The following is a 16,051-nucleotide window of genomic DNA, read 5'->3' as shown; positions in this document are numbered from 1 at the left end:
GAGGTTTCAAAAATGAATTTTTAACATCTTAAATTTAAAGCATCAATTCAGCTCAGAGGAAACATCTGAGTTTCACCTAACACCATCATTACTGTGTAAATTCAGGATCCACTCCTTTCACCTGCTACACCAGTTAGCTGCTACAAACCAGGTGATCCTAATGGGAGAAGCAGGAAATGCAAATATGTACAGCCAGAGGCGGAGCAAGAAATTTAACATCATTTTCCAGAAGCGAAAGTAAACGTGTGAGAGAGCAGAGCTGCAGTTGAGTCCTGTTTGTCTCTGAAAGAAGATTCAGCTGTCCATCAGGTTTCTCTCAGCAACAGTGGTGAGTGCAGCTGATTACTTTGTTCATCACAGTCACATTGGTTCAATAGAAATGTGCTCATATAGCCACAGATCCACTGTAGAAACACTGAGCTGCTGTTTGAAAGAGTCTCACTGAGGCACTGCTCAGGACTTTGGAATGAACCTCGAGGTGTCCAAAAGTACCTCCTATCTTATATTCCTAACCTGCTTTCCTTGACCTTAATGAAGACGTCACTGAGGTCAAGGAAAAGTTGGTAGGAGATATGATAAGGACTTAGGAAAAGAGAAGAGCTGTGTGCTGAGAATGGCAAAAGATTAGAAAACGCTGATCTTACTTAAACGGGTCTATCAGGCTTCTCTGGAGTTAGAAGAGGTCTTCTAACACGCTAATGTTTTATGAATGGCATATAAACCATTTTGCAGTTGGCCTTAAGGAATAAGTGTTTGTAAGAGTTTTACTTTCAGGAAGACATTTCAATGAGTCATGCAAATGTAACTTAGAAAGTTTATGACACACAATTTACTGCCAAATCCACAAAACCTGTTGTGGAGAATGCTGCTAGAGCTAAGAAGCAATACGAGCATACATGCACGTGTCACAGTAACATAGTAACTGGGACGGCAGTTTTCACAGAGAAACACTTGCACCTGAGCGCACACTCGACGGTTGTGGTCAGCAGGCCTGCGGCACTCTCTCTCACACTCCCTCGTTGGGATTTTTGAGCCAATAATTTGTGTTGTTCTTTGCAGATTGCTGTGTTTTGGGGGGTTTTTTTTGGAAAAATGTGGGGGTTGTTTTGGAACGCACCTTCTGTCTTTTTGACTTCTGTCTGACTCCACATTTCCTCTTTTTATTAGTGCTTTTGTTTCAGTTAGCTCTTTCACATTACAAGCAAAGCGAAAGCAGGCCTTTATTATGAAGCATTGAGAGGAAATACTCTGTTTGTCACAGAGTGAGGGGAGTTTTGTCAGTAGAGCTGTCTCACATGCCACCATTTTCATCATGAATAATAAAAACAGGAACAGGAAGTTAAATAAATGGTGGTGCAATACCATCAGCAAATCTTATCTTATCAGACAGGGAAGCACATGACGGACTGGGGAGGCAATGGATGAACCACAAGGAGGCAAACATGGGAACAGCTAAGGCAGATACAGACATGACTAAGGCATGGAGCGAGAGAGCGAGCGACACAGAGAGAGAGGAACATGGAGGGAGAGAGAGAGCGAGAGACATCCAGACAAAACAGCATAGACTAAGACTAAACATGACACACAGGTGAGGCACAGTAACAAGAACCTAAAGATGAATAAACTAACTAAGAGAACAGGAAACACAAAAGATTAAATGAGGAAGAGCAAGGAAACAGAACCACGAATAATATCAAATAATGGAAACTGAACCAGAACACAAAACACTGGGTCACTGACTCAGACCAGTAGATCAAAAGTAGAGTAGAGTTTCCAAATTCTACTCTAATTTTAACTAAATTAAATTTTAACTAAATTTAACTAATATTTTATTTTCAACACCAGGTACCTTTTTATAACATTTTCTGCTGCTTTAATTTGCCTAAGAACTTTATGGTCCACGAACCATCAGAAAGTGGAAACTCTGCCAATGACATCTGTTGTGGCTGTGACAAGTGGCATCATTCTGGTGATTTTCACACTTTTTCACCTGGAGGTTTGCTCATTTAGAGGGTTAAAGTGCTTCATCTGCTCATCACAGTATACATACCGTCACAGCAGAGCAGCAATAACTCAAAATTGTTGATGGACACATGTAAAGAGTAAAATACTGACACTTTCTTTTTAAAAAATGAAACAAAATAGAATTTAAAAAAAAAATGTTTTCTTTCTCCTTCACAGTGCAGACATGTCTGCTGCCGGTAATCTGCAATCTGAAGATCAGATTACGTGCTCCATCTGTCTCAATGTGTTCACTGATCCAGTCAGCACACCATGTGGACACAACTTCTGCAAAAACTGCATCAGTCAGCACTGGAAAACTAATCGAAGATATATATGTCCTATTTGTAATAAGGTGTTCAAGAGACGACCTGAACTAGACATCAACACTTTGTTCTCTGAGATGGTTGCTCAGTGCAGACGTGAAGCTCTGCAGAACGCCAGCAGCTCAGAGCAACAAGCTGCCAAACCAGGAGAAGTTCCCTGTGATGTCTGCACTGGAACCACACTGAAGGCCCTGAAGTCATGCCTGGTGTGTCAGACCTCCTACTGTCAGACTCACCTGGAGCCTCATCTGAGAGTCAAAGGTCTGAAACGACATCAGCTGATTGATGCTGTGGAGAACCTTGAAGGCAGGGTGTGTACAAAGCATGATAAACTTCTCGAGCTCTTCTGTAAAACCGACCAGACATGTGTCTGCATGCTCTGCCCTGTTTTAGACCACAAGAGCCACGAGTTTGTTCCTCTGAAAGAAGAATATGAAGGAAAGAAGGCAGAGCTGGAGAAGACAGAGGCTGAGATTCAGCAGAAGATCCAGAAGAGACGACTGAAGATTCAGGAGATCAAAGAGTCAGTGAAGATGAGTAAAGATCGTGCAGATTTACAGAAAAGAGTGGGTGTTCAGGTCCTCACTGCTCTGAAGGAGTCTGTTGAGAGACGGCTGAAGGATCTCATGAAGGAGATCGAAGACAAACAGGAAACGACAGAGAAACAGGCTGAAGGTCTCATCAAAGATCTGGAACAGGAAATATCTGAGCTGATGAAGAGAAGCTCTGAGGTGGAGCAGCTCTCACAATCTGAAGACCATCTCCACCTCCTCCACAGCTTCTCCTCCCTGAAAGCTGCTCCACCCACCAAGGACCGGACAGAGGTCAGAGTCCGTCCACCATCATATGAGGGGACTGTGGTGAGAGCTGTGGCTCAGCTGGAGGAGACATTCTGGAAACCCATGAAGAAGAAGCTGTTTAAGGCTGAGCTGAAGAGGGTCCAGCAGTATGCAGTGGATGTGACTCTGGATCCTGATACAGCAAATCCTGCTCTCATTCTGTGTGATGATAGAAAACAAGTGTATCATAGTGATGTGAAGAAGAAACTTCCAGACAACTCAGAGAGATTTTCTCAGTGTGTTTGTGTTTTAGGAGAGCAGAGTTTCTCTTCAGGCAGATTTTACTTTGAGGTTGAGGTTAAAGGAAAGACTGAGTGGGATTTAGGAGTGGCCAGAGAGTCGATCGACAGGAGGTCAAATATTATACTGAGTCCTCAGAATGGTTTCTGGACTGTCCTGCTGAGAAATGGAAATGAGTACAAAGCGTGTGCTGCCCCTCCAGTCCGTCTCTGTCTTCAGCCTGGTCCTGAGAAGGTGGGGGTGTTTGTGGATTATGAGGAGGGTCTGGTCTCCTTTTATGATGTAGATGCTGCAGCTTTGATCTACTCCTTTACTGGCTGCTCCTTCACTCACAAACTCCACCCATACTTCGGTCCCAGTCTGAATCATGGTGGTAACAACTCTGCACCTCTGATTATCTGCCCTGTCAATCAACCAATCAACGACTGATTTTATTTGATGAACTGAGTGATTTTTACATAAAGGAACAAATGAACATATTGAGTGTAAACACTTTACGATTTCCATGTTTTACATAGATTCTGATTACTGTGGACTCAGATTTACTCTTTGGTTTATTGCTAATGGAATTTGATGTAAAGACAAGAAGAAGACAAAATATCAAACATAACATTTCAGAAACCTTAAATTAATAAAAAAGAACCTTTTGTTAGATTCTTTTATTAAAACAAAGCATTCAGACTTCAGCTGAGGGGCAGTTATGATGTGTAAAAGTGGTTTGGTTATTTTGGATCTGTGTGAAGACTTTGTATCTGCTCAGTGCAAACTGATGGATAATATTAAAACAAATCTGAGAATATTCATCCATCCATTTTCCTCTTTCCCAGGTCCCTGTTAGAAAACCTCTCTTATGAAGTGAGACACAGAGTCTGTGCAATTCTTCCACTATTATCCTGGGAACAGATATATGTGTGACGCGCCTACAGAGAAACAGGTACTTGGTGTACTTGTACATGATTGTAACAGTGCTCTGGATAACAGAGGAACCACAGACAGGGACAGAGAGACTATCATGGTTCTGGGTCATTTGACCCAGTGTTTTGCGGTTTTGTTTGTGTTTTTATGACTGTTATGGATGATTAAGAATATATAAGAATAAAGTTATGTTGAAACAAGCACACCATTGTTTTTCTTATGACATTGCCAATAAGTTTGATGTGTCACATGGTCCTCTTCCTATTGAAAAAACAAAAGTTGATTCCAAGATGGCCGACTTCTAAATGGCCACCATGGTCACCACCCATCTTGAGGAGTTTGCCCCCTCACATATACTAATGTGCCACAAACAGGACTTTAATATCACCAACCATCCCCATGTTATTATGTTATCCATATAAATGGCCCACCCTGTAGTACTAGTTCTAGTACTACTGCTACTGCACAACCCGTATTGTTCAGGGATTTCACAAATTTGTTTAACTCTAATATTTTGGCTTACAGGTAAACTGCTTTTGGAGGTGGGCAGGATAAAAACTTCCAGCATGACACAATGTTTGGAAGTAAAGGGTGGGCGTTGGGGGCTAGGAAGACTGCCAGGTAAAAGAGTCTAGCATCCAGGTGTTACATGGTGTTGCATGTTATAAACAGCCATAAACTATTCCCATTATTTAGAGGTGATTGCCAGATTGTTGGATTTTAGAGACACAGAGAGTGATCCTGTCCTGCATTACTTAACCCTTTAAAACCTACCATAGAACCAAGTCCGCCAGAGCTTACTTTATATTTTTACATGCTGTAGTGCCATTTCTGGGAGCATTTCAAGTTGCTATACATCAATACAACCATTATAGCCCAAATTTTAATAATATGTATGCATTAAGTGCATAGTAATTACATACATTTTCCGATCCGCAAGTTTGGAGTAAAGAGAACTGGACATATATTTGCTTTTTTTGGGTTACTTTGATGTCAAGAAAGTTAGCTTGTTTAGAACTGTGATCAAGGATAACATGTAAAACGTTGAAAGTGTCAATGTAAAAATTGTACAAACTCAAGAAAAGTGGCAAGTGAGGTGGCAAAAGTGCATTTTTACTCACGTAGAAGTACAGCTGCTAGTGTCAAAAATACTCGAGTAAAAGTTTGATAAAGTATCAGGTTACAAAATGTGCTCAAAGTAAAGTAGTAACCTAGCTGAACCTTGTGCTATAATAAAATAATATTAGTAGATAGGACTACAAACTTAGTCTGGTGGTAAAAGGCACAAGGGCCTAGGGGGCACATTTGGCAGCCAGGGTTAGAGCTCAGACACCTGGAGCCTGGGGGGTTGGGGGCTAACAACACTGTCTGGTAAAGGGAATCTAACATCCTGGTACTACATGGTGTTGCAGCTGATAAAAAGCCATAAAATATTTGCATTGTTTAGAGGTGATTGCATTATTCTGGAGAGCAAAGGTACTTGTACTATTGAAAATCAGTTTCATAAAAAACACGTAAACAGACATAAAGAAGAATGTGTTTGTAAAACTAGCGGTAACATATGAGAATACTTTATTAATCACCAGCCATCATAATTCGTCATACAATGAGAACAGGACAAATCAGCAACTGACAACGACTAATTAATATTAAAATCTGTAACATAATGCATTGCTTGGAGTTTAGTCTGTTACTGTTACTATTTTTACAATTTCTTCTTGGAGCAACTGTAATGCACATAATTTCCTTAGTGATTAATAAAGTATTCTGATTCTGATGGTTTCAGGATGACCTGCCATTATCCAATCACACATCTGCTTACCTGGATCTTTTGCTTGTTTCTCCTCCTCTTCTTTTCTCTTTTTTCTAAACTGAGGACCTAATTTTGCACTCCAGTATGAACACCCATCCCTCAACCCGAGGATCACCACAACATAAGCTAATAAACTTAAACCTTAGTTCACAGATTCACTTTGTCTAGGGTGTATTTCTGGGATTTCGCACAACCCAGGATTCAAATCATGAATACATAATGGGCTCGGATTTACAAAATTATAAATGAAATGTGCTCTATTCGGAAGCAGCCGGTCCCTCCCCTTTCGATGGGTTGTGTGTGAGACTTTAAATCATCAAACTGTAAATTTTAAATTGTTATTGATCCCTTTACCCCTGGTCCTAAAGTGTATATTTATTTTCTTACTCTTCTTATATTTATTGTTTGTTTACTTGCACTGCTGTAACTGGAGCATCATCTTCTCGTCTCTCTATAAATGGTAAATGGCCTGCATTTGTATAGCGCTTTTCTAGTCCTTAAGGACTCCAAAGCGCTTCACACTACATTCAGTCATTCACCCATTCACACACACATTCCCACACTGGTGATGCAAGCTACATTGTAGCCACAGCTGCCCTGGGGCGCACTGACAGAGGCGAGGCTGCCAGACACAGGCGCCACCGGGCCCTCTGACCAACACCAGTAGGCAAACATGGGGTTAGTATCTTGCCCAAGGATATTTGGCATGCAGCCTGGAGGCAGCCTGGGATCGAACCACCGACCTTCTGATTAGTGGCTGACCTGCTCTGCCACCTGAGCTACAGGAGTGGCTGTAGCTCAGGTGGAATATGCATAATTCAATTCATTTTTATTTATATACACAATATATATAGTGTGTTGTTAGTTGCCTCAAGTACAACAGTACAAAGAAAACAGAGACTATCCCAACAGCCTTATGACCCCTTATGAGCAAGCAGTTTGGTAACAGTGGAAAAGAAAAACTCCCTTTTGACAGGAAGAAACCTCCAGCAGAATCAGGTTCAGGGAGGGGCAGCCTGATTGGTTGGGGTGATGTGGGGAAGATTAAAAAAACATGGTGTGGAAGAGAGTAACAGATAAATAGTAAATGATGATTAAATAAAGAGGTGAATAAACATGAAAGAAGGAGAAATTGTCACGGTTCGCTTGAGGACTCAGAGGTACAGTCAGTATTTATTACAGTTCCACCAGGTGTATATATAAACAGTGCAGGGGTAGTGCTATATACAAAGCGTTTTTTGGCCATAAAAAGTAAACTTTTTTGGCTTAAAAAATAGGAAAAAATAAACCCAATATGTTTTAATAATCAAATCATTTTCTAATTATTGAAAATTAATGAGTTATAAAATGTGACAATTTTGATCATACTTTTATGAATATAATAATTTTGTTAAAAAATATATTTTTATGGCTACCATTTGTTTTATTACTTCCTTTATTACTCCATAGGTCATAAATCATTTTATTTGGGTCATAAATCACTCGGTTTGACTTAAGGGGTATAATATCCCTCTCAAGTGTTTATTCGGATTTTGCTGTTAAAGTAACTGAAGTCAAATAAACACTATGACTACAACTAGTCAGGGACTCAAAATGGAGAGCAGAGGAGAGTCCGGTCAGGAGAAGTTAGGCAAATCAGTCCCACATATCTTAGTAAAATACAAATGATTTGAATTTCAAATTTGATGCTTGTGCTCATGTAAAATGTGCAGTCTCTTCTTTGTATTGTGTGCTGCTTCAGTGCCAAGATAATTTAAAAAAGCATACAAATAAAAAAGCAAATTCTAATGTAGCTTTCTGCACTTCATGGGATTTCATAGTTTATGTATAAGTGAATCTGAAAATAAAAACATATATAAAATCTCACGAAGAAAATGAAAATAATGCAGTAAGTTTTGTTTTACGTGAAATGAGAGAGGTGGAGGGTTGGGCTCCACCTGAAGCCTGCAGCAGTTGTCGGTCAGACAGAATATTCTAAAGATTTTAAATATTTAGTATTACAAGTGCAAGCTAAACTTTAATATATTGTCAGCATATTGCTAAAGTATAAAAACAAGTGCATCAGTGGATCTGTCATGGTCCTGCGTCCATGACTCAGTGACTTTGTGTTTGTGTCCCTTATTGTTATTATTCTCTTTATTATTCATGGGCTGTTTTGGGATGGTTTGTGTTTTGGGATTTTAGGTACTGGGTTCTGGGTTTGTGCTCCCTCTATTGGTCCCTGGTGTTAGTGTTCCCCTGTCTCGTCAGGTTAATCAGGTCCAGCTGTGTCTCCCACCTGTGTGTGATTTCCCAGTGTCTCTCTGTGTACTTATGGTGTGTGTTTGCCTCTGTTCCTCGTCGCGTCGTCTGTGTTCATACTCTGTGAAATTCCCTGTGTGCTCTCCCTGCTGTTCTCCCTTCATGTTCAGGTTTGCTACTCCTTGGTATAGTTTCTCCCAGTTTAGTTCATCCTTAGTTCTGTTTGCCATCTCCACTTTATGTTTGGTATTGTTAATAAATCGCCCTCACGTCTGAATAAGTGCTGCATTTGAGTCCTCCTTTCCACTCTTCACACGGCCACTGACCCGAGCCGTGACAGTACGACGCGCCCACAAGATGGACCCAGCAGCGCTTAATCCGTCTAAGGAGCTACGGGAGAATCTCATCGATGCCACACAGGAGCTTATCGACCTGTGGTTGGAAAACCCGGGTAGCAGGTCCCAGCGCGCTGTAGAGAGGCGGCTACAGCGTCTAGTGACCGGTCTCCCATGGCTTCTAGGCTCGCTATGTCCGTGGGAGCGGGAGTTTCTCCTTTTGGATCTTGGACTTCACCCCCCGTCTGCATTCCCTTTCGAGCAGCCCGATGCGGTGAGCGAGCGGGACGCTTTGGCTTCCCCAGATTCCGGGACTTTGTTTTCTGGGGCTATTCAGAGCGGGATGGGAGACTGTGTGGGTTGCTTACCTACCTTCGTGGTAACGGATCCTTCCCAAGTGGGCGTCTACAAACCCTCTGCAAAACTGACAGACTGTGTCTCTGCCGCTCCTTCTGAGCCAGGACTTTATCGCCATTCTCCGGCTCAGTTCTGTGTCCAGCCACAAGCTTCCCAGTCTGTAGCTCAACCGTTAGCCTCCCTAAGGACACAATTATCTGTTCTGCCGCTGCTACAGTTAGCCACTCAGCCACCACCACCGCTAGCATCGCTACAACCCATAGTTCAGTTAATGGCTGAGTCACAATTTTCACACTGTTTTTCCACCGCTGTTTCTGAGCAGGGAGACAAACTGTTTCACAATGGACCTGTTCCTCAAAAACTGGCAACATTAGTGACCGTTACTCGCTCCGGGGCTTCCCCAGAGGCTGGGTTACAGCCCTCAGCTTACTCTGGACCCCTGGAGGCCAAGATGCCAGCTGTGAACTGCACCGGGCTGTCGCTGCCTGAGCAGGGTCAGTGCTCTGCGCAGCTGCGGCCCTCTTTCTGTGTGCCAGATGCCCATGTGCCTACTGGTTTTGTTTCATGTGTGCCAGAGGCCCATGTGCCTACTGGTTTTGTTTCATGTGTGCCAGAGGCCCATGTGCCTACTGGTTTTGTTTCATGTGTGCCAGAGGCCCATGTGCCGACTGGTTTTGGTTCACGTGTGCCGGGGGCCCCGGTGCCCACTGGTCCTGAGACTGTTTTCGCTGGGGGGCCCAAGGAGCCTGTCCAGCCTCCTGCTTCGCCAGCTGGGGGACCCGAGGAGCCCGTCCAGCCTCCTGCTTCGCCAGCTGGGGGGCCCGAGGAGCCCATCCAGCCTCCTGCTTCGCCAGCTGGGGGGCCCGAGGAGCCCGTCCAGCCTCCTGCTTTGCCAGCTGGGGGGCCCGAGGAGCCCGTCCAGCCGCCAGCAACAGCAGCTTCATCCTCGCCTGGTCCTGGTCCAGCTTCATCCTCGCCTGGTCCAGGTCCAGCTTCAGCCTCGCCTGGTCCAGCTTCAGCCTCGCCTGGCCCAGCCTTCGTGTCTGCATCCTCGTCTGGTCCAGCATCCGCATCATCGCCTGCTGCATCAGCTCCAGCCCCGCCTGGTTTGGCTTCAGCAGGTCCTGCCTCTTGCTTCTCCTCATCTGTGCCTGGTTCCGCTGTTGGCACACCACCATCTGGTCCGCGTCTGGCACCTCGTCTTCATTGGCCGCATTCTAGGCTGCTGGCTGGTCGTCATCGCCATCGTGGCCGCCCTCCTAAACGAGGTTGTCGCTGCCACGGCCTCCTTCGTGGACGGCCTCCTGAACTGTCCCATCCTGGCCTCCTGTGCTGTCGGGCCCCAGGCCGGCCGCCTGAACTGTGTTTCAGACTCTGCTCCCCTGTGAGTTTTGTGAACGTTTGTTTGGGACTCTGGGGCCTTCGTTTTGGTCATGGCCCGGTCCCTCCGTCCTGGGCCCCCTGCCACCCGCCCGGGTCTGGTGGTATGTTTCTGTGGCTGTCGGGGGCCAGCCCTTGAGGGGGGGGGGGTGTACTGTCATGGTCCTGCGTCCATGACTCAGTGATTTTGTGTTTGTGTCCCTTATTGTTATTATTCTCATTATTATTCATGGGCTGTTTTGGGATGGTTTGTGTTTTGGGATTTTAGGTACTGGGTTCTGGGTTTGTGCTCCCTCTATTGGTCCCTGGTGTTAGTGTTCCCCTGTCTCGTCAGGTTAATCAGGTCCAGCTGTGTCTCCCACCTGTGTGTGATTTCCCAGTGTCTCTCTGTGTACTTATGGTGTGTGTTTGCCTCTGTTCCTCGTCGCATCGTCTGTGTTCATACCCTGTGAAATTCCCTGCTGTTCTCCCTTCATGTTCAGGTTTGCTACTCCTTGGTATAGTTTCTCCCAGTTTAGTTCATCCTTAGTTCTGTTTGCCATCTCCACTTTATGTTTGGTATTGTTAATAAATCGCCCTCACGTTTGAATAAGTGCTGCATTTGAGTCCTCCTTTCCACTCTTCACATGGCCACTGACCCGAGCCGTGACAGGATCTGTGTTTAGTTTGATTGATTTTTATCCTGTTTGTCTCTGGTGTGTGTGAATCCTGTTTTCTCTGCAGGGTTCATGGTGTCTGTGATTATTTACACCAGGGTTTTAGCTCCAGTGTGTTTTAAAGCATGAATATTTCACAGCGGTAGAAAATGCTCCAGCTTTTGGTAATGAATTATTATTTTGTGCTCTTGTAGCTGCAACTGTCACAAAAGCGGCCGTGTGCAAGCAGGAGAAGGACCCAAATGCAAACTCTCAGAAACAGGACGTAAACTCAAAACCAGCTTTACTTGCTGAATGGAAAAGGCGATACAAAACTAAACTGGGAAATACTAATGATAACACACATTGGGAAACACAGGGAGAGTCAAACAGCTATGAGGGAGGACGCGACGAAGGACTGAGGGAGAAGCTGACCTAAATACACAGAGGGATTAAAAGGAAGTGAGTACACACGAGAAAAACACCTGGCATGAATGACCATAACGAAACAGGGGAAGCAAAATTGAACAGAACAAACACTGATACACAAGACATCAATAATAAAATAGGAAACATGATGCAGGAGTGGAGGAGAGGTAGACAAGAGGGAACCCGAGGAAGAGCACAGACATGACGGAAAACATGGAATGAAACACAAAGCAGGGGAAACAAGGCGCAAGGGCTCTCACAACTATATAAACACAAACACACAGAGGAAGACTCAAAGGGCAAAGACACAGTGGAAAAAAATATAAACAAAACTGTCTGTGAAGGTTCTCAGTCATCCAGGTCATCGTAGTCTAAGGAGCTTGGAAAGAAAAGCGTCTGGACTTCTTTTGAGTTGCTTGAAGTCGTTTCCCCTCTCATCCAAGAAGCTCAGGTGAGCTCACAAGAGGCCATTTACGTCCACTGTGAGCGACCATCTTTGAACAGAGGCGGTGGTTTACGAAACCAACTGTCTGCCATCTATAATCCAGTTTTGAGATCCCTTCCCAGATTCCCATTTCGCCTTAACACCCACTCACATCCTGGGCCATCACATCCAGAAGTTATTTCCAAGCTCCTTAGACAATAAACAAAACTAAACAGAACAACCCAGGCACTATAGAATAAACGTTTAGAAAATTAAAGTGACTTAGATATAATACAAAATGCCAGAAAACACACAAAAGAGAATGAATAACCTTTATTTTAAACCAAATCTGTCTGTAAATAAACTCACATTTGTGTCTAAACTACTGTGAGTACAAAAACCAATTATTAGAATATAATGCGTTAAATTTGCTTAGATGAGGGGGTCCAGCAGTAGATCAGAGAAATAGGGAAGGATTTGTCTGTGTGTTTCAGTTTGGTTTAGCTGTAGGCCTGAGAGTGTGTGTAATGGTGTAGAGGGAGAGGAATTTGTGGACACTGGGGGTCAGCCTGTCAACCCTAACCCTGTCATAAAAGGAGACAGGAAGCTACAGTCGGGGGATGCTAATGCAGAGTGGGGGTCTCAGTGCTTGTAAAATGTTTTGTATGTTTTGTAGAGGAATTCGGTGTCGCTTGGGTGTGGGGAGATGGACTTTGATGACCGACAGGATTTCTCTCTCTCTCACACACACACACACACACACACACACACACCTACACACACACTGGTACGCGTACACACCGGCACTCACGTGCTCGCTCATACAAACACAGAGTTTACGACACACCATGTGGGTTTTACGATGGGGTCATTTCTATAAAACTGGAGGAAAACAAACAAAGAAGAAGGACTTTTACATAAAGATATTATATTCAGTCCTGTAGAAAGTTATATATTTAAAAATACATGATCCTCTCTGGTTACTCTGGTATGAATAACTCTGGATTACTTTTTGGTAAATAATAATACACTATCTGCAAAAAACTGTGAAAGAATTCCAGATCACAAGTTTGTAGTTCAACATACAAATGACGACCTTTGACCTTCATCAGGTTTTATTTAATTGTGCCAGAGAAAGTCAGCTGTGCTCTTCATGCAGCTGAGTACATCCATTGTTTAAAAGGGAAGCTGTGTAGATCTGAGATCAGCAGCTTTCTGAAACAGCAAACTGAGGTATGGAATTAATGCTGATATTGTCATGATCCTGGGTCATGTTGCATTCTAGCATTCTTAGTTTTTATTTATGCCATGGTTCCTAGGTTGTTCTGTTAAGATGTTGCTTATTTGATTTCCCCTTGTGACTTTACCACCTGTGTGCCCCTCTGTGTATCTGTGAGCCCTCGTCTCCCCTCCTTGTGTTTTATTCCATGTTTTCCCCTGCCCGTTATGTCTGTGCTCTTCCTCGGTGCTCTCTCTCCCCTCACGTCTGCACCTCTGTGTGCCACAGCGTGAATATTTTTATATTAGGGGCAACAAATGTTGCTCCGTTGTGTGGACAATTTTATTTCTTGAGGAGCTAGAAAAACCTTACCGTCGTCGCCCGCACGTTTTGTACCATAGGCTCATCAGAGACAATCATATCCAGGTAAAATTATTTTCTTTAATCTACACGCATTTAGGATGGATGATGCAGTGGACAGTGGGAGGAAGCATCCTTAAGCTCTCTTTGCAGACCCGTGTGATTCTCCACTTGCTGACCAGAAAAGACAAACCACAGGTCTCAGTTGCAGCACCCCATCCATGTCTGATCTTCAGCAACACTGCCAGAGACTTCCTGTAATCTATTACAGTTGTAAAAGAAACGGTCCAGGAACAGGTCACAACTGAAAATATTGTTTTTCCATCTTTGCATACTGTGTATTTGAAATATTCTTGTTTAATTGTTATTGTTATTTACTTTATTGCTATCAAATAAATATCCATGTAATATTGTTCAAAGTTAGTGTTATGTTCAAACATTTTAAAAATGCCTGTAAAACAAATTGAGTTCAGTGACAATTACTGTTTGTTTGAATCAGTTTGTTAATAACATAAAACCTTTAAACTAATGCAACACATATAACAATGTAACAAACATTTTCAAATAAATAAAATTCTCAATACATAACTCATTTGGGAACTAATCTTTCTAGAAGTGAAAACAGTATGTCCATCCTCCCCCTGCTCTCCTCTCCTCAGCCTCTCTTTGCTGCCTCTTGTCCTCTCTGATGAGGTCTAGCAGCTCATCATCCCTGACTCTTTTCCTCTTTCTCCCTGTCGTAGGTGGCTGAGCCGCTTCGTCATCGCTGTCCTTTTGGTCACCCACTGCTGTGCTTGGCCCTGGGGTGTCCTCAGTGAGAGAGGAAATTGGGACAGGAGGCTTAGTGGAAGGCATCTGTCCTATCACCTCATCCATGAGGGATGAGGGCAAACCAGGGCCAAGTAGCAGCAGAGGGCTTCCCACTGACCCCCTCTCCTGAGCCTGGATACTTGCAATCCTAAAGGCAGAGGAAATCAAAAATGATTGCAGGCAAATAAAAACACCACCAGTCCGTGAGTCGTTTGGTACCGGGCCACGAGAGTTCAGGCTCTGCTGTGAAATTTATGGTTTTCAGGGGTTATCGTTAACTCGGTTTCCCTGGGTCTTTCCCTTGTTGTAGTTGTGTGTCTTATTTTGAAAGAAATATTTACACGTTACCATAGCGACCAGAGAGCATTAAGCGGCAGAGAGGAGGATGCTACTCTCAATGTTGGCGCATTTTCAAGAGGACGCTGCTAATAAAGTTACACAATCACACAGTACATTCACGTTTATTATTATATTTACAAAATACCACAGTTTTTGTCTTGGTCGGATCATTTTATGTGGTTGTATTCATCCACGATACCTTAAAGGCCGCTCCGTGTCTGACATAAACCGGTCTGTGGCGCAAAAAAGGTTGGGGACCGCTGCTGTACAGCATGAAGGTTAATAGGACCGTACTCACAGACCGATACCCACTATATATACACACACAAGGTAATTGGGTAATCGCACACAGGAGGGAAGAGCAGCTGATCTGAATACACATGATGACTGGAGGACACAAGCTGAACACAATGACAACAGACACAGACCTTCAGAATAGAACAGGAAATCCAGAACACGAGCCTTCAAAGTAAAGCAGGAACACACAGACTGATTTATAACACAACACGGGGACATGAACAGAGCACCGAGGACAGACACAGGTAGGGCTGAATATACACCAAACTTTAGGTTCAACCCTAAACTAATACAAAATCAGAATAAACACAAGGCACAAAAATGAACTTCAAGGAAACACAAAACGCTGGGTCAAAATGACCCAGGACCATGACAGTTTTAATAAATTAAGCCATTTGGTCTTTGTTCCCCACAACATATCACCAATTCCACAAAATCTAAATTATTTGTATGTAAGCGGCAATACATGAAAAATCGCAGGACCCGCGAAACAAGCTGGTTTACGGTTATTTTAAATAAAAGAAACATGTCTATGCAGATGCCCAAAGCTTAACAACACAACCGCTATAACAATTTAACTTTTGTACTACCAGATTTTTCCTTAGAATTCAGGGCAAAGTAGGACGCATTTGTCGCAACATTTTGAGTGCTCTTTGAATTCGGACAGCCTTCGCCGCGTCGCTTTGACGTCATTGCATCCAAATATGGCATTTTAAACATCCTTCCCCTGAATTCGGACACAGCCCACGTCTCCCTCAGTTCAAGGTTTTGTCGTCAATGTCTCTTCCCTGAACCTTTCTCTGTGTTTTCTCGGTCCTCAGTTTAGCTTTCCCAGTTTAGTTCAGTTTCTTTGCGAATCCTGCAATAAAGCAGAGATTTTGAGTTCAGCTTTTGTCTCTGTGAGTTTTGCATTTGGGTCCTCATCTCCCTGCACACAGCTAGTTCATGACAGATATATAGTGACACAGTTACAGGGGTGATTAATCTCTTTGACTTTTTGTCTTTAACTTTATCAATAAAACAGCTGCAGCTTTCACTGGCAGCACATGTGGTAATTTAACCTTTGCACTGTTTTCATCAGTTAATTTTGC

At 43.4% G+C, this 16,051-nt stretch overlaps 1 protein-coding gene across 1 annotated transcript; it reads left to right on the top strand.

The window, feature by feature from the left end:
- Positions 1–243: 243 nt before the first annotated feature.
- On the top strand, positions 244–4,457 carry LOC309693804 (E3 ubiquitin-protein ligase TRIM21-like). The gene is made up of 2 exons (XM_082513364.1): positions 244–328; positions 2,182–4,457. Exon 2 carries the CDS (start codon positions 2,189–2,191, stop codon positions 3,833–3,835), a length of 1,647 nt encoding a protein of 548 aa, XP_082369490.1. The 5' UTR covers positions 244–328; positions 2,182–2,188; the 3' UTR covers positions 3,836–4,457.
- Positions 4,458–16,051: the final 11,594 nt, after the last annotated feature.

This window comes from Aulonocara stuartgranti, assembly GCF_965226115.1.
Source record: "Aulonocara stuartgranti genome assembly, chromosome: 3".
In the NCBI taxonomy this organism is placed as follows: Eukaryota; Metazoa; Chordata; class Actinopteri; order Cichliformes; family Cichlidae; genus Aulonocara; species Aulonocara stuartgranti.
Note: the sequence above shows the minus strand (reverse complement) of the source record. Positions and strands in the feature narration are given on the sequence as shown.

What these genes read in the sequence shown, in the direction of transcription:
- LOC309693804 (XM_082513364.1), top strand. Translation starts at nt 2,189, where the DNA reads ATGTCTGCTGCCGGTAATCTGCAATCTGAAGATCAGATTACGTGCTCC.